General features: G+C 36.6%; 1 protein-coding gene across 1 annotated transcript in view; it reads right to left on the minus strand.

Moving 5' to 3' along the window:
* The window catches only part of LOC145678378 (limbic system-associated membrane protein-like), an 869,469-nt gene that overhangs the window by 139,220 nt on the left and 705,565 nt on the right, over positions 1 to 24,684 (minus strand). Inside the window, exon 3 of the mRNA XM_081748453.1 lies at positions 3,787 to 3,888. Within this exon, the coding sequence (XP_081604579.1) occupies positions 3,787 to 3,888 (102 nt within the window). The remainder of the gene's footprint in view (positions 1 to 3,786; positions 3,889 to 24,684) is intronic.

The following is a 24,684-nucleotide window of genomic DNA, read 5'->3' on the forward strand; positions in this document are numbered from 1 at the left end:
TTTTTTAATATCACAAAATTAAAGGTGTATTTATTACGGCATGGATATATTACGCACAATATTTTTATACAATTTGTATATATATATATATATATATATATATATATATATATATAATTTTTTTAAAAATAGACCATTTAGAATTATTTATCCTTACAATTTTTTATATCCACAAATTCAAGGTGAGGGATATGCGATATTGATATTTTCAGAAAGTGTTGACCACCCTACAGAATGTCGATCCTGTGCCGTGTCGATCCTGTGCCGTGTCGATCCTATGCCGTTTCGGTCCTGTGCCGTGTCGATCCTGTGCCGTGTCGATCCTGTGCCGTGTCGGCCCTGTGCCGTGTCGGCCCTGTGCCGTGTCGATCCTACGCCGTTTCGTTCCTATGCCGTTTCGATCGTATGACGGTTCTCTCCTATATATCCTTGAGAAAATAATTGTTACTTAATATTGCGTAATTATAAAATAATGTATTTTTTATTATTTTGATCGTATGAAAGTTCTGCTGTCGATCCTATGCCGTGTCGATCCTGTGCCGTTTCGGTTCTGTGCCGTGTCGATCCTATGCCGTGTCGATCCTACGCCGTGTCGATCCTATGCCGTGTCGATCCTACGCCGTGTCGGTCCTGTGCATGTAACCCATATAGACTGCATGTGTGTAATTGTTGGAAATAACTCCACCATGGAAACAGTATTATGTACTGTATAATGGAAGTGGGTGAACAAAAGTAATCCATTTGGTACCGATCGCTTTCTTTTGTCAAGACTAGTTGAGCGATATATAGATTGTATATGTGTAGTGGCTGTTAGAAGCCCACCTCCGAATGTAAATTAGGTACCGTGTATTGGAAGTTGCTGACCAATTCTGGTACCGATCGCTCTTTCTCGCCAAGACCAGTTGATTGATACATAGGTTGCATATGTGTGCAATTGCTGGGAGCACCCTACCCTCAGAAATTGTATTATTCTCTATTTGGCGCTTGATGGAAGAGAAACTAGGACATTCTTGAGCAATTTCGGTACATACCCTGGTTTATTCGTCACCTTTCTCACAAGCAACGTACAGAACAAGGCACAATCAGATCCGACTCAAACTTCGCCCAGAGAACATATAATAGAAAGAAGAAAAAATGCCAAATTAGAGCTGCCCCCATCCAGAAACACCGCAGATATGCTCCGCAACATAACGCAAAACGCGACAATATGATATAAGGTAAACGTCGCAAGATACCCGTTTATGTCGGAAACGGAAAGGATGGCAGCATCAGGATATCAAGATATTTGATATGCTGTAACACTGACTTGGCGGCCATCTTGAAAGCCGCCATTTTGGATATAGCGTAAGGTATTGAAATGAGAAGCGGGGTGTATGATATATCAATGTAAGGTAAAATGCAAAAGGAAAACCAATGATGTAACCGCGAAAAACATATGTGTGATGGTATGGATAGGACAAAGTGTAGAAAACTCGGGCAAAACAAACGTGTATTCGAAGGGCAGAACAATAGGGCAAGACTCCACAATAAATGGTACGCGACAAGTAACTGCAACAGTGTCTGTGCATGGAAGTGCATCCGCCTTGACATTTTATGCCTTCCGAGGATATTGGGATTCCGTTTGGAACAGTGAAAACCACAATTACAACCCGCGATATGATCACTCGTTTGGAGACTACATAATCTACAAAGGACTACCTCTTATGGAACAGTAATTCGGCACCTCACTTCGGAGTGTAGGACATATCCTCTTGGATTAGTGATCAAAAGCGCGACCTACCTGTGATTGAAGCCCACTCCAGTTTTGTACGTTTCTTGTTCAATTTTCTTGCTGTTTCGTGTGAACAAGAGACATTTCGGCCTACGTTTGTTTAAACAACACTATCTGTAACAAAGTGCGTACGAATGTGAAAGGCACCTACATTACCCTGTTCCCTGTTCTAGCTTACATTTCTTTACGAATGTATCTTTTCCTTTGCACGGTTTGCTACACTGTTTCACGACGGTCCCAAACAGTCACAATATCAGAGAAAGACACCAATATCCTCGGAACGCATAATCTGTCAAGGCGGATGCACTTCCATGCACAGACACTGTTGCAGTTACTTGTCGCGTACCATTTATCGTGGAGTCTTGCCCTATTATTCTGCCCTTCGAATACACGTTGTTTTGCCCGAGTCTTCTACACTTCGTCCTGTCCATACCATTACACATATGTTTTTCGCGGTTACATCATTGGTTTTCCTTTTGCATTTTACCTTACATTGATATATCATACACCCCGCTTCTCATTTCAATACCTTACACTATATCCAAGATGGCGTCTTTCTAGATGGCCGCCAAGTTAGTGTTATAGCATGTCAAATATCTTGATATCCTGATGCTGCCTATCCTTTCCGTTTCCAACATAAACTGGTATCTTGCGATGTTTACTTTATATCATACTAGCAGCGTTCACCCCGCTTCGCTGCGGTCACCCCGGAACGCAATAAACGTTGTTACTTAGATAATTTTTACTTTTTCGCTTTCAAGTGATATGATAAAAACCATAGAAGATTGCAGTAAATGTTAACATTATATCGCCTGTCATTTATGTTAACCCGCCCCGCTTCGCTGCGGTCACCCCGGAACGCAATAAACTTTGTTACTTAGATAATTTTTACTTTTTCGCTTTCAAGTGATATGATAAAAACCATAGTAGATTGCAGTAAATGTTAACATTATATCGCCTGTCATTTATGTTAACCCGCCGAGTGACACGGTCATGCGGGTTGCATATAAATACGTTTATTTTTATACCTATGATGAACTAACAAAGGATTTGTACGTTATGGACACTTGAATGGTCAATTATCTCAAGACACTGGTAATTAAAAATTAAAGTGATATGATAAAAACCATCTAGGGTCCAAATCCTAATAACCCCCCAAAAATGAAAGAAATTGGTTCAGCCGTATTAGCGTGATGAGCTAACAAAGGATTTGTGCGTTCTCTTTCATATAATAGATTTTCGCGTGGTGCGTTATGTTGCGGAGCATATCTGCGGTGTTTCTGGATGGGGGCAGCTCCAATTTGGCATTTTTTGTTCTTTCCTATTATGTGTTCTCTGGGCGAAGTTTGAGTCGGATCTGATCGTGCCTTGTTATGTACTTTGGTTGTCAGCATGTACACAGTAATTCCTAACCTGGGGTCACGCTCTCTAGCGACGTGAAGAGCTAGCAAAGAGGGCACAAGTACTGACAGAAATAAGATACATTCGTAATTACTAACATTAAAAATGTTGTTACAAAGAGACGTTAAATTAAATACTGTACAACAAAATATAATTATAACTAACTGTATCAAAAAATAATAGGTCTACTGTGCTACCATGGTGTGCAGCAGTTTCGCTGGAAACAAGGTTAGGACCACTGGCCTAGACTCTATGAGATGTGAACCTTCAGTTAAAGGCGGAAGTCAAACCATCATAGTCCGTTGAATGCTTTCCCACCAGAAATTGAACCTGAGATTCCGTATACAATAACGCACCCGCTAACAACTAGACTAGCGGTGAGAGCTACACACTTATTCGAGATCGGACGCCTGACAGTTTGACTTACAAAAGCAGCCTCTGCGTAGTCCCTTCTCTCTTTGTAGTCTCTCTCTATATAGAGTAAAAATCTGACGCAATTTGTTCGAGTACCTAATAATAACTATTTAACCTACTGTTTAAATAGCAGTGCTATTTCTTTTTCTTCAGCAATGAAACATAATTAGCTGCTACTATTAACTTATAACAAATATTACCTGCAGGTGCCTTATATGAACAACAAGAAATCTATCATCACTGCTGTATGTTGCCAATCCAACAGTTAGCAAACGATAATCTTTTCTTCTTATCCATGATACCTGTAACATAAAAAAGAAAATAATATTTTAGTATTTTTAAAGCTCTCTTCTAAATTTAGTACGAACGCGCGAAATACCTTATTCTGCAGTTATAATCAACTTTACTATTATTAGTAATAAACTATTTAAACCTATTACAATACTAATTATACGTACTAATTATACCTAGTATCTATTACATTAGGAACAATGTAATTATACCTATAGCATTTAAATAGTGTTACCATAGGACGAACACTGAAAACAAGGACATTACTAGATGTCAGCCCCATATATATATTACTCGCATTACTCAACAAAACCTTTAATGGAATAGCGAGAAAATATATTTATATACAACAAAACTTTTCCAGTGCTATTTACGGAGATACCAGTACACTGTATCGACTGGTTACTTGGTTGATTTAAACTTTAGTGTTACTTTCAGCAGCGAGGTTATATGGAAAGCAGGGTTGATATGTTTAAAACAAAATGTTTAAAACAAGTGTTTAAAACATGTTTGAAACAAGGGCTGTTGTTTTATTCAGTTTGTTTTAAACGTTTTAAACAAAATGTTTTAAACGTGTTTTTTTCTCGATGGTGGTTGGACATGTTTAAAATAACTAAAATATCAGATTGAAGAAGCTAATTTAATTTTTTAACAAACCACCCATCCTCAGCAGGATTTGTGCATGAAGTAAATTACAAGTAGAGTTATATTCTTATTATAACAGCAATTACTGAACGAAATTCTGTACATCAATGTGCGTATAACTAAACCTCTAACAGAAATTCAAGTGAAGTATTTGAACATTTCTTAATTTCCAAGAATAACTTAGGTTAAACACACTATACACTACTCTAACCTAAGATCCAAATTCACAAATTCAAAACTTGCGTATTTTTTGTCACTATCATTTCGATAATAATGAACAGTTCTCACATCATAAACTAGAAGAAATACACTGACAAATGCAATACAACTCATAGAAAAGAGCAGTGACTAGCCTACAAGGAGCAAATGGCATTTTTTTAACTAAACAATTTTTAAGATACATCTCTATCTGCAACATGGATAGCTAACAATGATTAGTGTCTACGGCATAGCAACACAATTAACCTTTAGACGACCGCCAGGGATTTTAACAAAGTGGTAGACTCTCATGTTCGGGGATCCGGTGACCATGCTAATTATCACAGAGTCATGATTTATACACAGTTGGAAAGCTTGTAGACAACAGATTTCAACGAGGTAACATTCGTGAAATTCATGCCGTATTTGTAGAAACGAACAGACATAAAATCATTAAAAAAATATGAAAATATTGACTTTGCGGGGCCCTGGCAACTCTTGCAGTCACCTGCGCTGACAAAATGATGCTAATGTGTAGGCCACATACTTGTGACAATAATATAAGAAATGGTAGCCATTGCTGCCATTGCGTAATGAATTCGTTTCATGTAGGAAGTATTAAGAAATGCGCAGAAAAACATTAATCGAATTAGACATTCTCTCCCCTCCCACGATAGTACCACGTCCATATGCAAATGATTTTTGCTGCACACATCATGTATACGAACAAGAATTATGCTTCTAGACCACTTCAGTAAAATATATTTTGCAGTATACGGAACCGTTCTGAAACTAAATGTAAATTAGCCAAATTTGACCGCCTCTTCATCTATAAACATAAATACATATACAGATTACTATTATGTAGTGGACTACTTCATTGCTTCACATACTAATTTTTGTAGGTGTACCACAAAGGGGGAGGAATGGCCTCCAAAATCTGATGAAAAAATTGATGAAAAATTTAAAAAACGAACTTAATCCTCCCTCTCTCGGCCGTACATAAATACCCCCTACATACATAAAATGTAGGGATGTGCACGAGCGAGTTGGAGCGAATTTACATTAAAACCCGACTCGACTCGACACCGACATCATTCAACTCAACTCGAGAACTCGGCTCGAAAAATTTCCTCCAACTCGACTCGAGTTTTGAATCGAGTCGAGCCAAATCGAGCCAAATGCTGTGTGTAGTTTTTACGTACTTTCTTCAAGTATTCTACATAGACAATATAGGGTAACTTCGGCAAATAACGCCACCAATTCAACATATTGTTCTGCTGTTCAAGTGTTTTTATGTCTAGAACTGTGTAAATTACATGAAAGATGGAGTGCACTGAGAATCGGACAATGCACTGAGAATCGGAGTGAGTATGAGATGGCGTTATTACCAGACGTGTCGGCAAATAACGCCACTTGCTTTACAACGGAAAGGTATTGGAATCGTAACGAAATACATTTTGAACACAACTAAACAATGTTCTTGGCAATATGTTTCCTGCTTTGCTGGTACACAAACCTCATAGTCATCCTACATGTCGTTAACCGGTAACTCTTGTGATGATTGTGCACCTCTTAACATAACAGCTGCAGTCATATAGAGAACTACTCGTCGGAGCCAGACAACAATGCACAACCAGCGTCACAAAATGTTCAGAAGCCACATTTAACAATGCTGTCAGAATTGCATAATTCATGAAAAAATCTTGCATTCAATACACTGAATCCACGATTTAAGACCCCCCTGAGATCATAGTAAAATCTTCCACAGTCCCCACGGAGCATATCTCCATCCTTTGTCTTTCTAGAGGATGCTTGTTTCTTCGTGCCGGAAGAAGTGAAAGTTCTAGCTCTTGCGAATAGGTCTAGTGTCACTAATACTCCTCTGGTAGTAAGAGAAATCCCCCTGGGATGAGATTTGCTCCTAGTTATTTTAGCTGTAGGCAGAAGCTCGTGGATGGAGTGGGCACTCGGTGGTGTTGAAGGAGAGATGGAAGCTGGTCATGTGCTTGGAGGTGTTGGTGGAGGTTGCTGTTGCTCTGAGACATCATTTGGGGAAAAAGCGACATCTGGTATAGCATTTTTGTTAAAAGGATGTCCTGTAGCGCTGAAGCCTGAAATTGTGTTCTGAGGTGTTGCTGAACGGAACCATGCCTGTGAAAACAGTTTTGAAAACTGTAGCTTCCCAAGTGTTCTTCCGGCATGCGTTCATCAATAACTGTCAACTGCTTCAGAGCAGTACAATTTTAACGATTTGAATAAGCTCTTGTCGAGCGGTTGAAGTTCATGGGTGCAATGTGCAGGCAAGCACAGCAGTTTAATATGCATGCTCTCAGCAGCATTTAAAATGGTAATATCAAGATAACTGCGATGGCAATCTACAATAAGCAGTGCTCGGCCAGGGATCCGATGTTTGTTGAAATGTTCCAGAAATGTACGGCATTCTTCCTATGTAATATAGCCTTTAGGTGTTACCTGGAGGAAGATCATCACCAAATTTTTTTTTCATAATTTCCCTTGTATAACACTATCGGAGGGATCTAATTTGAACCTGATACGTTAGTGCACGCAATAACACTTACAGTTTTACCTTTCTCGCCAAGTACTCGCTTGCTCCCTTTCTGTGCCAAAATTTTTAGGCTACTGTTGTGCGTTAGTTATAGTCCCGCATTTAATCTGCATTGTAAATAAGTTCAGGATTGTCACAAAAGGTTCATAGCATCAAGTGTATTTCCCAATAGCGTATACAATTCGTTCACATAGTTCTGTTGAAACGCATGAGTTTACCATAGCTCAAATTCTCCGCCTTTCTGCACACGATATTAGAGTGTCTTGCCATGAAAGCATAAAACTAGACTTTTCTGGCTCTAACACTACGACAAAGAAAAGCAAATTTTTAACACTAGTATTAGTTTTGATTAGCGATTAGATGGAGTGGCGTTATTTCCCGACGCGATAGTGGCGTTATTTCTAATAACAATAGACTTTGATTTAGCTATTATTTCTATACCAGGAATAGCGGTCCTGCATATTTCATCTATATCATAATATAATGCAAGTACGGCCCTATCAATGCATACCTTTTGCAATAGTAAAAATCTTACTTTTACCCAAATAATTCGCCTATCTCGTTTGACACACTAAAAATTTGTGAGCTGTTTCCTCTGCTCCGCGGCTGTCACGTCAACATTTGTTAACTGGTTTCTTTTTACTGACGCCTGGCTGACCACTAGTCTTTGTGTCTGTAAAGACAACGGGTATCACTGTTTATCACACACTCATAATCGGTCACCTTACGAATCGCGTGTTCATGCTAACACTGTGGAAAGCTTTAAATGGCGTTATTACCCGACTGGCGTTATTTGCCGAAGTTACCCTAATTATTATCCATGATACTTACTATTACTACAACTTATTATTATTATTATTATTATTATTATTATTATTATTATTACTATTATTATTATTATTATTATTATTATTATTATTATTATTATTATAACACCAGCGTGTATAAACATGAATGATAGCCGGTTTGTATCTGAATACTAAAAACTAGCTGACTGCTGACCTCGGAAAAGGTGAAGTCAAGGAGGTAAGGACACCGTTAACGAGGTACTGGATTTCAGTTCCGGAGGAGCAAGTATCCAGGCTCGAACCAAAAATCGTTAAAAGTTAGGCTGTGTCGGCAAAACATGTTCAAACTTGCTCGGCTTGGGTTCTCAACGGCTCTAGCGGCACGGTTCACAGCTCATTCACTATCGAACCAAACCAACAGCTCACCCAACCGAGCCGGCTCGAGCAGATGGCTCACCTGAGCCGAGTCGGTGCCTCATCTCAACCGAGCCGGCTCGAGGTGCTCCTCAGTTGAACCGAACTGAGCCAACATTACTACCTGGGTTGGGCTTCTGCTTCAGCTCAAAAGTTAGATCGTGCAGACCTCAGCCTTGGTGGTGAGGACTACCGTATATACCGGTGTTTATATGGGTGCTCAAATTTGATGCTCACATTTGAGGCTGTCTCGTTATAAAAATCCACAGTCGTCTGGTTAATCGAGACGAGACGAGATGCGAGCAGTGTCCCATCTTCTGAGTAACACTAAAAATGTTCCATATTACTGCTTACATTTCTTATGACTTTCGCTTTCCAGTCTAACCAGGCCATGATTTCAAAACGAGTTAAAACGAGCTAAACGAGCGAGCCATTTATCAAACTCGACCTCAAAACAATGACTTGGCTCGAAACTCGACTCGAGAAAATTACCTTTGATTCGACTCAAAACTCGCCTTGACTCAAACTCGACTCGAATTTGCTTTGAGTTTCGAGTCGAGTCGAATTTTAGCTCTACTTGTGCCCATCCCTACTAAAATGCATACTAGCGGAAGGCTTCATTTCTCAGAAGTACTTTGGTACCAAATCATTTTTCTAATTTAATTAGGGGCTGAACTATTGACGTTTGTTGTAAAAATATATGTAAAAACTGAATCTCCAAAAATTGGCTAACTTTGCCTTCTCCCTGCTCCCCCATATAAGCAAGAAGTACAAATACACGATATTACCATGTAGTGGCCTACTTCATTGCTTCACGTACCAATTTTTAAGAATCTATGCCCCAAGAGGGGGAATGGCTCCCAAAAAGTCGTTTAAAAAGAAACAAAAGAACACGATATTTACCCTCCTCCCACCGCCATATTGTACCCTCACATAGATGAAATGCACACCAGCGGAAAGCTGCATCCTTCAGAAATAAATTGGTTCCAAAACCACCTTCCAGCCTTAATTAAGGACTGAGCTATTGAGGTTTAAAGCCCTGATTCAGTAGTTCCGTCAATGGGCGTTTAAAGATTAAGAATGCACACAACCAGTAGAACGTAACACTAAGAAACTACATATTCAGTGAACAGAAATCCTAAAAAACCCGATTTCTTTCTCCGGAATTAAACATTTGGACGGATCGAGATTAGGGAAGCTCCCGAAATTTGATCTAATGGTTGAATATAGATGGTAAGCAGTACCTGTGAGTGTGTAAAAATGGAATATATATATGCCTATTTAGATTATTGTTTTAAACAAAAATAAACATTTTAAACGTGATTTTTTTGTTTGAAACAAAGTAGTTTGTTTTAAACGTTAAAAACGTTTTAAACATAAAAAAAGTTCTTTTTGTTTTTTTAAATGTGTTTTTTTCAACCCTGATGAAAAGTGAACCTACATCTTATTGTGGAATTCGAACAACTTGAGCTCCTACAGAGAATCGAGCTTGGATTTTCCGCTTCGAAGGCGCAAGCGCTAGTAGTACATCCACGGAAGAGCTCACGCAGTGTATTAGGTTAACATGTATAGTTTTCAATGAAAATTGTACGTAATATGTCATAAGTTTTCATTTAAATATAATATTTTAGTGAAAAATTGCACTGGTCAAAACAATCGGGAAAGCAAGATAAAACGCATCAACAAGCGAGTGACATTGGAATATTTGGTTGCGAAAGTTATTACCTTGATCACCTCGAGATGCTTCTATGCTGGATGATCAGCACGAACGAAAACGTCACGCGACACGAGTTATAACTTGCGATAAGGTTTTAAATCATTAGGCAATTTGGGAACACTGATTATACCTAACGGTGATAACGAAGCTGTCATCACACATCAGATGTTTTGGTCTACGAAAGGTAGCAAGAGGTGATAACAGCTGCCAAGAAGTGATATTATGCAGACAGAAGATGGAAGAAACCCGCAAGTGGCTTCAAGTTGTTCAAGGTCAGAAAGAGTTACTGCGATTCTAAGAACTCAGACAAGCAAGTCTTTTTAGATGCGCTTATTGTGTCCACGAGAATCAAATGGAACTAATAAAATGAGTCTTTACCGTAGTGTTACACACGACCGCTATCCTTGAGGAAAAATATTGTTTCTCGACAGTCTGATTCCCGTGAAGGTCATGGTGATATTTTATCATGTATGTTTTGTACAAGCTTTGCTGATTGTCGATTGCTTGAGAACGTAATATTTTCTTCAAGGAATGTACTGGACATACATTCAAAACAAGATATTTTGACCCTTATCAAAATCAAACCCAATCTAGTGTCCTAGCAAGGAAGTTAAAGAGACCTTAAATCTAGTTTGTAGCGACCCAGGAAAAGGACTACAACAAGGAAGAAGGTACATTAAAAAACAGAAGGAAAAGCATACCCAGAACTAGCAGTAGTCTCAACATTAACGTTGTGCAATCGTCCTAGATGAGAAAGAAAATGTATCCAGCAGAAGCAAACAAAACCAGGGGAGCAGCAGTTTTGTATTTGCTTCTTGTTCTTCGCAGTCGCGGATAAATTCTTCGGTATCTTCCACGTTTGAAACTTTGGATTGGTGACCTATGCAGACATCAGTCCTATCTCAGACACAGGAGACAAAGCCCACCTAGATGAAAACGAAATTGACCTTTGTCAGCACTAAAGTGCCTTACATCAGGTGCATGACCGCAGTACAGAACAACAATCCATATAGATGGGAAACAAAACGAAAAAGATGAATTCAAGCTTGTAGAAACCAAGCCGAATTACACGACAAATTCACAGTGGTGTAAAACAGGAGTCAATGAACACAACTAGGAAACTCAGTTACCGCCAAACTAAGAGGAAAGGCCAGCAGAGGAACAGCCAAATGGCAGTTAGAAGATGCAGAGAAATCTAAGAGCAGAGAAAGAAGACTGACAGACAAAGATGAACTTAGGCTTTCACAAGGTGCCAGACAACACTGTCACAAAAGGACCAGAGAATCAGCCCAAAAACACATAAGGTGGGTCCTTCTGAGAATCACGCATTATTTCCACCGGCAGATCCACAAAAACCTAAACTAAGCCAGCACAAACAACTAATAAAGTAGCACTTACTCTAAAATACAAACACTTGTGTTAAGTAAGAAGAAGAAATATAAGCAATGTAGGCAATCAAACAATGCTGCAAAGTTTAAAAAGAATAACATATTCACACCAACAAAATATTTCCTCATTATACCGAACACAGATTTGAATAAAGTAACAGAAAATTATGGTTTCGTAAAATAACAGATAGCACTATGTTACGAAAATTGTATAATTGGAATGGAAACCAGTAATTCGAAAGAATTACTGGTAAATTCCAGCCTGAAATCAGAATTTCACCATCAGATATAGTTTTCCGGTAAGTCTTGGTAATTTTAGTAATTTTACTGTAATTTGAACATGTGGATGAGTGGGCAATAAAAAACTTACAGTGGTAAATTCGAATTCAAAGAATATAGCTGATAAGTATTGTTTTCCAGCAATTTCATTAACTTCGTGTAATTTTGGTAATTCCAATAATTATAATTTAAAGATATGGATGATATGAATAAATAAAGTCATCTGAAGCAGTAAATTAAAATCTGAAATCAGAATTTTGCTGTCAGAGATAATTCTCTAATAGATTCCAGTAACTTCAGAATTAAATTCCTAACATGTAGATAATATGAGTCATCATTATTTAGGTAAGTATAGCGAATTAGTGGAAAAAGTATGCAAAGGCTTAAATGCGAGAGGTGACAGTTGATATCTTTTTAACCTCCTAATAACATAGGCGAGCAGAAATTTAACTCTTGAACATGATGAGTGGAAGGATGTTGATTGGAGCACTGTTCTGTTCGCAAACAAGTCATGTTTTAGCTACAATCCACACATTCTCATTTGGAGGTAACGTGGATCTCGTAATTTTCCATCCCGTGTACAAATTACTTGGTGAAATAATGGTTTGGGTAGGAATCAATATCGTATAGCACACAACTCTAAACCCGAGACGGTACTCTAAGAGCTCATTGGTACATAGATGAGTTCCTCAGGTCTCACGTTGTTTCTACGGCTGCACCAACTGGAAATTGTTTTAGTTTTATGGACGATAATATCAGATCTCGTCGAGCACGATTAGATACATCTAGCCTGTGGTAGATACAATGATGCAGGCAGAGGGTATCAAACAGGTGGTATGTCCAGTATCCTCCCCAGACCTAAATTCAATTGAACACTTGTCAGGTACACTCAGAAGACATATTATTAATAGTATAGCTTTCTGCATGAGTTGGAAATGACATTATTGAAAGAGTGGAGAAACGTTCTACAGGCTAGCATCGACAACCTTATCCTATCAATGCCAAACAGAAGTGCAGCTGTCTTAGCCATATGGAGAGGCAATGTACCTTATTAGAGGTATGTTTAGTTTTGCAAATGTCCAGTTCTAATCATGTTCTTATGATGTCTTGTGTATGATTTTCATTCAGATGCATAAATCACTCCTAAAGTTCATTCGTGTTGCTCAACCAACCTAAGTGAATTGCACTGATGATAAGAAGAGTTCAAACAACAAAATACGTCGACAATTTCTTTTTTGAGTTTTGTGGTTTGCTACCCGTAATTGTTGTGACCAGTACAGATACCACCAGAAAGCAGACACATTCTCATTTTCGTGAAAGCACACCCCAAACTAATTTTAGGGCCTAAAAGGAAGGACATGTCCGGTTAAAGTATTATATTACAGTTTATTATTAGAATTCCAGGAATTTATTTTGATAAATTGATACCATTTATTTATTATTTTTGGAAATACATCTAGTTTATAAGAAATTGTTAATCTCTTTGTAAATAACATGTTGCTAAATATTATTTAGGTCATCTTACGTGTAATGTAGATTACCATGTAATTAAAGGTAGGAATATAACATAGAAATGAAATTTTACCGTCATTCTCATCTATTGATTCTGAGAAAGAGGAATGTAATATTCTTTATAAAATCTTCTTGGATTCCAGTCTTTTCTGGATTCAGAACAAATGTTTAATAACTTTGTACAAAATTAAACAATTACGGAAGTTCTATGCTTTAGCGGCTACTGTTATTTATAATTTCGAAGCGAAGAAAGAAAACTGACAATGTGGGTGTATTTCAAAGAATTTTGAAAGGGACACAAGTTTTTTTCCTCTTTGTGAACTAAAGTTTTCTCGTTTTTATTGCTGTCTTTGAAAAGGATAAATCACTGCGTTAAGCAACACACAATAGATTAAAGTTGACAATGAAGAATATTACTGCTTCTTTTTATTCCGTACTTATGATCATTTCCTTACTGAAGAGAACGTAGCAAGATTCTACTACTCAATTTTATCGACTATAGCGTGTCTCTTTGTTTGTTTCAAGGTAACTCTCATAAAACTAATCTGATTTTAATGAAACTCAGTACAAAGTTCCTCCAACTTTCTCACATAACTGTAGCGTTTGGGGTTGCAATAAACGAAGAATTATAGGTCAAAAGGGGATAAAATCTACACCATGTTGCAAGTTTGAATATTAGGAAACAATACAATTTATTATTGTACAGTTGCTTTAGGATGTTTAAACATCACCACAGTTTAGGGTCAAAACCTTTCAATAATAAAAGGGTAAATTCCTATAACTCCATTTTAAGAAATATATTTCACCATAATTTCATTTTAAAGAAATGATTGGTTTCAATGCAAAATGTCGAACATTCTTTTAGGTTTCGAAATAATTTCTTTTGAATAGATCTAGCATCATGAAAGAGGAAAGAGGGATTACGCTACTCGGATATTTTAGAGAAAAGTTTGATGATAGCTTCTTTAAAATTATCCATTTTTATGGATGTTTTAAAGTTTCTTTGAAAATTACTCATAGTTTTCAGTGCTTGGAATTAAAAACAGTCAGAAGTTAGTATGAATTTACCCGCTTAACTGTAAAGTGAATACTCTCCCTTTGACGTAGAAAAAAATGTTCCACGGTAACTAGTGCAATAAAATCTTAGATTTTGATGCAACATGACGCTTACGTCTCGAGACTTAACAATCTTCTCCATTACTTGGAGCTAAAGTCAGTGGACGGAAGAGTGAAATTTTCTTCAACTTCCCCCCTCAATCACTGATGTAGAAACATGTATGTACGACAGATTCGTATGTTTATTGAGGTTCTGACACAATTACCATTTCTTGGATTTGAAGTCAGCCAAAACTGTGCAATTCTACCTATAATTAAGATATACACACGATAATTTTTAAATATATATACCAGAATAGATTTTGTACACTAAAATATCATTTTACTTTGATAGAATATGGCGTATTATTTACAGGGTTCCCAATCGACTTTACTGAAAGAGCTAAAGTCTATCTGTAATGAAAGAATGAATTCCCTTTTCCCTGTGTAAAATTAAAGTATTTCTGTGAGAATTCAAAAAAAAAAAAAAATACTACGAAATTTGTATAATATAGTGTGTGTTTTGCTTAAGATTAGAGACTTCTCATATAATTTGGGTTTGAAATTAGCGAAAAGGAAAATTGAGGATCGCCCGTTTTAGCAATGCCCAGCACCAGTAGTTATTTCAAATGCAACATATTTCCAAAATTTGACTAAGACTAAAATCTTATTAAATTAAGTCCCTTCTGGAGTTTTCATTTCAAACGCTTTAAAAAGGATGTTTCTTGATTTCACACATTTGTCTTAGTAACAGATCTTTTAATACGGTAATAACACGATAGATTAGTGGTAGAAAGCTCAATTCGGCTGCTAAAGTCTCTGGTTTGACTCCTGTCCAAATAGACAATATCGTATCTGTGAATTTCCACCGGGTTCTTCCTTTTCTCCAACATTCCCGTTCCACAATTATTACACAATCATTCATTTTCAAATTTTCAGCACCCTTTGTCTAAAGTATATAATCATGGAACTGTGAGGTTGCCTATAATTATGAGTACTTCTCTTATAAATTGTTAAATTTAATTATAATCATTTCTTTTCATTCAGTTTATTTTCATTTCTAGGGGGCGCGGTGGCTCAGTGGTAGAGCGTTCACCTCTGGTGCTTGGGGTCCCGGGTTCGATCCCAGCCCCGGCCAAGTGAACTTTGTGGTGGACAAACACCGTGCTCGCGGGTTTTCTCGGGGTCTTCCTGTTTCCTCCCACTTTCTTCATTCCACCATTTCACTCATCTCTCATCATCACCGTCTCCATTAGCCTAACCGGCATAACCGTGGGACGTAAAACTTAAAGATTTCATTTCATTTTAATTTAATTTTCATTTCTTCAAGTAAAACATATAAGTATTATTGAAATCGTCAACTCAGCTAAAACAAATCTTTTATTTATGTTGTACATTCTCAGACAGCTTGAGTAAACATATATGTCCTCATTATCATTGCAAAAGCTACCAATAAATGTAAGACTAGCTTCCCTTCTTTTTTGGTACATTCCCTTCCACCTAGCCAAGAACTTCCTCGTTCATTGTACGCGAGTCATTGTTTCGATCAAGCAAATCGACAGAGGACACGTTTTGAAGATTCGTTAAGTGTAACATCGTGAAGAGAGACATACAACGGAGACGCTTCGCTCCATATCTATTTGAATTATCACTCTGAAGGTTCATCACCTCAGAAACAGTTTGGCAGAACACCTGATTCATTAAGCATAGATGAAGAACAACATACTCCGTAGATTTGATTCAACGTCCCTTGCAGTTTGACAGGATTTGGTTCCTAATGTCAACTAGCTTCAATTTCTCCAGCTTCCAACCAGAGAGTGGAATGCAAAGGAAAGATTACATTTGTCATTCCAGATGACAAGGACGACGCCAGTCACTCAGGCATCATTCAAGCTAGTGCTCATCCTTTATTATCACGATCTATACTTTTCTCATTTCACCTCACCTTTCAAACTAGTCTCCATTTTATAAAACATAACCAATAACAATTAAGTTATGGACATCAGTTTTCATCGTCATGTTTTACATCCCTATGTTTAGCGTTTAGTAACTGTAATCTGAGCTATTAACTGACGCCCCGTTGTAGTCCACGGCACAGAACGTTAAATTAATATAAATCATACTGGCATGGCGAGAAAATATGATCTATAGAACTAAATTTTCAGAATAGCTATTACACAAATATTGAGTTTCTTTCCTTAGTAATTAAAGCTGGATGTGTTGTATTTTCTTCCAAATTGAATGTGACAATACAATTAAAATTATTTATATACAGTATATTTATATTCACAAGCAGTTTTAAGCACCCCTAAAAGAAAACATTTCCGCATGTACTCTTAAAAAGAGAACATGTCCGGGAAAAGGGGCATTTCCTAATCCTACATCATCCATATATATTAACATTTGAAATTACAAAGTAAGTACTACCATTGCGTAAGATTTTCTTATGCAGTTGCAGTGCACACAAGAAGGACACATACATTTCATCAAACTAGCTTTAGTTTCTCACTTCCTTGCAGGCAGAGCCTTGATTTGATAAAAGTATGAAGTATTGATTAAAGAAAGCCAAAAACATAAACTGTATTTACTTATGCAAGAACTGATCAGTAATAATTTCAGTATTCGGATTTTTTTTTTTAAAAAAAATGGTTAAATTAATTACTATTAAAAATAAACTATACGTACATTTATAAACAGGCTAAGTAGAGTAGTTTATGCAAACACAGCCTACACTGTAAATTACTGAAATTGCATGGCTTATAATTCATATTGTTTTTCCCCCTTACTTTTACTATCATTGTACAATATTATTCAGTGGTAGCTCTTGTATGAAAGAGGAAACTATTGCTGCATTATCATCGATTGACATTTGGATATGGAAAAACATATATTAGAAAAGGAGATAGCACACATTTACCACCTTAATGTGTTTTATCTTTGCTATTTGATCGGTCTCTAAAGACTTCACTATTCTCTCCAAAGGACTCTTCCCACTATCTGCGATTCTCAGCCCGTTTTTCCTTTTCTTTTCATTTTGCTCTGAACAGATCCTTACTACAAATCAATTGCATTTCTCTGTCTTTATCTCCTTTTCCTCTTTACTTCTCTTTCCGTTTGCAAAGCAAAAACGCTTTTGCTGGTTCTCTGCAGGATTGCGGGTTAGGAGTGCAACTGCCTCCTGCGATTTTGGCAAAGTGTCAAACGGTTTCTGAGCGCTTGGTGTTGCCACAAATTGCCTGTGCTTTGTCTCCAATTCTCCAGTTTTCTTTCGTTGCCATTCTCTCTCTTCCTTCCTCACGTTTCTCCATCCATGGGACACCTTTTACATTCTGTGATAAAGAAAAACTTAAACATTTTCTCTGGTCACGCTACATCTCTTATAAAATTTCTCCTATACCTTTGCAAAAAAATGAATTTGTCGCAGAAACACTATAAAGGAAGACACACATACATAACAACGATTATATATAGGAACAAAAGAGAGGGGACAAGGCTGTTGCACTGAATGAAAGTTACTTTTTCGTTTCTTTTTGCGGCTCTCTGAATCGGATAAAGCATAGCTTTAAGAGTTTTCACTACTTTAAAATTTATTGGTCTTTTTCTTTACTTGGTCTGCTCTGAAGATTGTTGCCAAAAGAAGTGCAAGTTGCAGCACAAGAAGCCTTTGAAGCATCTTCGTTGTCTTTCGTTTTGTTTCTGTTCTTAAGAATCTGGTTTGCCTTTGTTGGTGCGTCTCTTTCTGGCTAACTTCAAAAGAACAAAAAATATCCAAAAAGAGAAAAGGAACTTTGTACATTCTTCCTTTCTTTAATCTCTCTGTCTCTCCAAAACATTGGGAAACATCCAAATTAATACTTAGAATTTGATAAACATTAAAGATTTCTAAAAATACATATTCATATTTAAGCAAAGGAAGAAGTTATTTGAAACAGATTTTAGACATAGCAAATAATAAAATTAATAAGATATTTAAGCATGCTTTATTTTCTCAGTGATACCATTACTTCATTCGAATGTAATAAAGTTGTTTATACGTATGCATTAGTAAAAAACATAATACTCAATAACTACATGTATCATCAAACAAAGCTTCATAGTGAATATGTTTTCCTCTCATTGCTTCATTAGGTCGTTCGCCACTGTAAGCCAGTATGATAGTATCAAAAGAAAGTGCTGTTCATTAGGTCACAAAAGTGCTGTTCATTAGCTCATAATTTTAATGCAGTAGTTATGCATTAGAACTAATTATATATATATATATATATTATTTTATATACGAAGAAATATATAGGGTGATTTTAAGAAAAATAATATGAAATCAGTCCAGTATTCAGATACATCCGTACCCATCTAATTATCCATACATAATTACTGAATTTCATTTTCATAAGCTCTTGATAACAGAGTAAAAGATAAACATTTGTGAAGTATGAGTAGCTCAATCTTATTGGATTGATGGAAGAATGTTCCGGGTCAAATAACTAGCCAAGACTAAATTTAAATAATTTTACTTTTATGTTTATAAGTATCTGAGTGACTACACAGTTTATTCCAAATATAACGGTGACACCGTATTTTAGGATACATGTTACATCGCAGAAATTAATGTAATTAAAACGCCGTACCCATAAATAGGATATTGAGCCTTTGAATTCCTCTTTCCTCAAATTTCTGAAGCTTACATACTGAATAACAGATTCATTTTAGTCGGTTTAAGAATGTACATTTTAATAAGGATTCTTATATTTTAAACAATAATCTGAGAACGACAATAATTCCATTATCATTTCCATGATTTACTGAGGAACATGAAGATGGGACGAATTTACGAAGCCTGCGATTTTTGTCTTTAAACAAAGAGTTCATGGTACTCATACTTGAAATTATCAGAAACTGGGTTTATTGCTACTGACATTTTTAATACAACTAACCATATAAGAAGTTGAAGTAGAGTTTAGAAACTTTTCTTAGTGTCAACCATTTATAACACTTTAGATTGCGTTTTAACATCATCCACCAGTACAATTGGACAAAAAATGGTTCAAATCCGTAATTTTATAATAACAAGTAAAAAATTGGTCTAAATATTCAGAATATGGTCCTGAACAATATACTCAACATCTAAAAAATTCCGCATGGGAAAACCGAGTTAAAATGGCCACTGAGAGAATATATCCCTTAAATATTAAAATATCGTTTGTTTTAACGTTTCAAGATAGAAACTTCATTTTCGTTTCATTTAATTGGGAATGGATTAAAATCATTACTTATAACCGATGCTTGTCATACACTATTGTCATTTTTAAATAGTGTTTTCACGTGGAATGGATGTGTGTTCTAAGATTTAAGTGTCCTTAACTTTGAAACAAATTAGCATATAGGAAGCATGTTCTGAAGTAATCATTATTTTCAGTTTGAAAAGTTAATGTTATAGTTTGACATGCTCACATCTATTGCTGTATCTCTCAAACTAACTGAACTAGTTAAGTTTATGTTGAGCAATCAATGATAGCGTATTGCCACAATTTATCTGTACTTTCGTTCCGTAGATGGCGCAACAATTTAAATAATTATTAGCAAGTGGTTACATCAAATCTAAAACGTTTACACCTTCTGAAATCTCAAAATTGGTCAGGTCGAATCTACCAACGCAACTCTCTGTGTCAGACTCTCGACAGTTTGGTACATCTAGGATGTTAAGATACACACTGTAAGAAATATTAAGCTCTTGTTGAAATGGATATGGATATTATGAGTGAAGCAAGTCCGGAATACCACACATCAACCGTTTTGCTTATACCTTTGTGAATTTTGTCTCAGATGATCTAAGTACAATTTATATTTGCTTCATAAAGCCAGCTGAGTTATGCATACAAAGGAACAAAAAATCTTGTATATTGGCTTTTGATCTGACCTCTCTCAAGCACGATTGTGCACTTTGGTGGCTTTCATCTATTTATGGCATTTCTTAGTGCTGACAGAACCACTATGGCATGTAGCAGTTTGGAAGAGCCGTGGAAAAACAACTACTCAAAGAACGGTGTGCCTCACATAATCACTAGACAGGAGTGTGCACAAGATATTTCTGCACGTTTTCTGCAGCATATTTTGCTTAAAACCCTGTTTTGATGAAAATAGATGAATACCTTACCCATAGACTGAACATTGTGCACTCAGATTTACTTTGAAGTACATTATCGATGGAAAATATAAGCACATCTTAATGTTTACTGGACATTTCAAATATACCAAACAACATACTACAATTTACCTGTCTCAAATTGAGGTGGCAAACTTCACAATGGTTACTTTTACAGCAAAATGTTCAGAAGATTGGAATCTTCACCTTTATAACATCCAGTCTTACCTTGCATGTTGCACCCCTATTCAGTTATGTGAAGTATACCCCCATTCACTGTCAACAAATGTTAAAACTAGAAACAATCATGACTCCTGAAGAATTTAACAAATTCATAATCACAGCTATTTTACGATCAGAAGAACCCAGAAATTTTGTTCAAGAATATGGAGGATGTGTTAATGAAACAGGCGCTAACGGGTACATCGAAGACTGCAAACGGATTAACACACGGAGGACGAATAGCTGAAAATGTTGCACGATGAGTGTATTCAACGCCTAGATTACATGTTATAGACACTGTCGAAGACTTCAATAATGTTATATGTTCAAACAAAACGTGAAACTGAGAGAATCATGGAAAGCCTGCCACAAAACGTAATCATTTTCAGGAGATGAAGATCTGGCTGCAACGAACTAAAAAGAAAAAAGGAGTCAATGTGTAGCTGCGAACAAATCAATTGTGGTGATATCCATCTTAAGCCAAAAGCCAAAATTTTTATTATTTGAAAGTGTAGCTGATACAAAAATGTTCAAATCAGTGATGTACCGTAGACTGTACGTGTGGTTCTTCTGAAATCAATACATAGCCTACGTTATACTTTTTCCCACGTAAACTGTGTTAACAATGTTGACTATATTTAATTTTATTTTCTTGAACAGTAACAAAAATTCAATGACAAAATATGAGAAAATTAAGACTATGTGTGAACAAATTTAAAACTTTTAGAACAAAATGTATTATTTCATAAAGGAAAAAGAATAGAAGAAAGTAATTTCTTCATTCTTGTTACTCGGAGAAAAGTAATAAGAGGCATCCGAATGTAGACTACGAGCTATGGCTAGAAAAAATTCGGACTGATACTACAAAATCTTTTATTGGACATTTTGCACAATGGGAACTCTATCACCTTTAAAGTACTCCCCTTCACGATCCTTACATCATTCCATAAGATTCTTCCATTGTTGGAAGCAGTGTTGCCAGTTATTTTTTTAAAAATCATGTTCATGACATCCATCGCTTTTCTTTTCACAGCTTCTACTGTCTCAAATCTGGCTCCTTTCAGGCCTAACTTCACAGTGGGGAATAAAATATGTCACACGGAGCAAGATTCGGCGAATATCGCGGGAGATCCAACACTGGAATGCTATGTTTAACCAAAAATGTTTTAACTGATAGGGTCGTATGGACAGGACAATTGTCTTGGTACAGAATTCATGACTGTTTACCACAAATCAGGTAGTCGTCTTCTTACTCACTCACGAAAGGTTCTCAGAACATCAACATAATAATGTTGGTTTATAGTTTGACCCTTGGGTACCCAATAAACGTACATGATCCCACGGATGTCGAAAAAATAATCCTCATGGGTTTGAATTTCGATTTGCTCATTCGAGCTTTCTTCTGGCGTGCAGAACTCGGCCTCTTCCAATACATTAATTGGCGCATTGTTTCAGGATCGTACGTGAAAAACCACGATTTATCACACGTAATCACTATGTCTAAGAATGTATGATCCTTTTCAATGTTTGTCAAAATATTCACTCGATCTTCCTTCTGTTCCAATGTCAGGTTTCTTGGCACCAATTTTGAACACACTTTACTCATGTTCAAATTCTCATGTAAAATTTGACGAACACTTTCTTTGTCTATTCCTGTGATGTCAGCAATAGCTATATTGTTCAATCGACGATTTGTCCGGATCACATCAATCACTTTTTGAATGTTCGTTTATGTTCTCGACGTGCAAGGTCGTCCTGGACACGGGTCGCCTGCGATCATTGCCGTCCATCTTGAAAACATTTAAACCACTCAAACACTTGTGTGTGTGATAAGCAATAATCTCCGTACACTGATTTTAACATATCGTACGTTTCTGTTGGGATTTTCCCAGATTGCACAGAAACTTCACAGTAACACCCTGTTCCATTTTAATACTTACCTTATCAGCATTTTTCCGACGGAACAAATACACACGTTCCGCTTTATACAAAGGCCACAGCAAAACGGATTGACCTGCATCCAAGGTAGTCTGTCATCCAGTAAGCAGGGTATCTTGCTATAGAATAATGCATTGTTTTACCTTCATGTACACGTGGTTAGTCAGTAGCTAAATCAATCCGGTTTTTTAGCCATTCTTCGTATATTCATATCTACTGTGTAATCTTCCATGCGCAGATCACCCCAGCAACATAAGTAAGTAGTTTATAATTATTGCCACGCGTTAACAATAATACTTTCTCGAAATATCAACAATTACGTGACATTTGGAGCAGATAACTTTTATTTCTAATGCTTATGTTGGAAAATAGTAAGATACTCTCCAAACAGGTTGCGGGGTGCAGATACCTGGTCGAACTTACGCTATAAATAGCGCTACATTATTCCAATATTACGCCTATTTATTTGCAGTTACATGAATATTAACCCATTACAACGATTCGCTTTCACTTTGCTTTTAGAGATAAATAATTAAAACCCTAATTTTGTACCATTATAAGTATACTTTTCCTCTTTTCTAACAACTAGGAACTTTGTATTATTGAAAAACAGTTCTGTGTAAACGTAGTCTATCAATTTTTACACGAAGATGCACATCACTGTCAACTTTTTCATTGTATCTTGCGTGTCGTGCGAAACGAAAACGAACTGATCAAGTACTGGAGCAGGGTTTCTCAACCTGGGGGTTACGATGAAAAGCAGGAGATGAATGAATTGACCAAATTTGGTTTTAATACATTCGTTTTTAGGGAAGTTACTGTAGTCACTATATACAAGAAATGGGTTCTACTATTATAGATCTGGATGGATTTCGTGAGATCTCTGCAATAGGTAGGGCTATATTAAAAATCCAACACAAGCTTACTAAAAAAAGAAAAAAAGAAAAAAAAAGAAATTATAAGGGGGTGGCTGGTAAGAGAATGTGATAAAGTGGGGACCGTGATAGGAACTAAGTTGAGAAGTACTGTACTAGAGATACAAATTGGCCACAAAACTATTTGCTCTTTCAGATTGTGTGGAATGGTGAGAAATCAGCATTGGTTGCAGTTTAGAAGTTTTTTTTTCAAGAACATACTATCGTTCAATCTCGTATACGAAATTTATATAGGTTTCCTATTGTTTCATATGATGTTGGAGCACCATTGCAACGAAAGTGTGCTTAGAGACGACACACAAAAATATGTGAGCACGTGTCCTTTTAGTCTGTGCGGGAAAACAGTGTGGAGGTCAACGCCCCCTCCGAAAAAAAGTAATATTACCCCTTTTTTTCTATGCGGAAAAGCACCTCGAAATATAGGTAGGAAACAGCTAGAGTTAAAATACTGAAAGTCTGCCAAGGCATAGATGGTTGAAAGTAGGAAATACTTCTTAGTTTGTGTTACACCACAGAGCAGTAACGTTAGATCAAGACATATGGTCCTGTCATTAGTCGAACGTCAGTGATACTTCCTAGAACGACTCGATTTAGATATGTTACTTTGTTTGTCTGGTTGTATCACGCTAGAAGGCGCAATATTCAGTCTTTGAATTTGAACTTTTGAGAAAAGAAGCACGACACACTCGAAATTTACTGTATTGATTTTAACTTTTAGGTCATCAATCTATTGGTAAAAGTTCATTATTTTAATATTAGCTGTTTCCTACCTTTAGCGTATTTTATAGTATTTCGGAGCGCGCCTTTAATCTTTACAATGTTCTTTCGCGTAAACAAAAACACGTGTCAATTTATTTTCTGTTTACTGTTGATGTGTCAAATTTGAAGCAAATCGGATGAGGACTTCACAAAGATTTGTTAGAATTCTTCATGTCCTTCTGACATACTGTTATTAGCACTTTTGGTAT

The sequence above is a fragment of the Thermobia domestica genome, chromosome 2 (assembly GCF_964235325.1).
Source record: "Thermobia domestica chromosome 2, izTheDome1.hap1.1, whole genome shotgun sequence".
Classification (NCBI taxonomy): Eukaryota; Metazoa; Arthropoda; class Insecta; order Zygentoma; family Lepismatidae; genus Thermobia; species Thermobia domestica.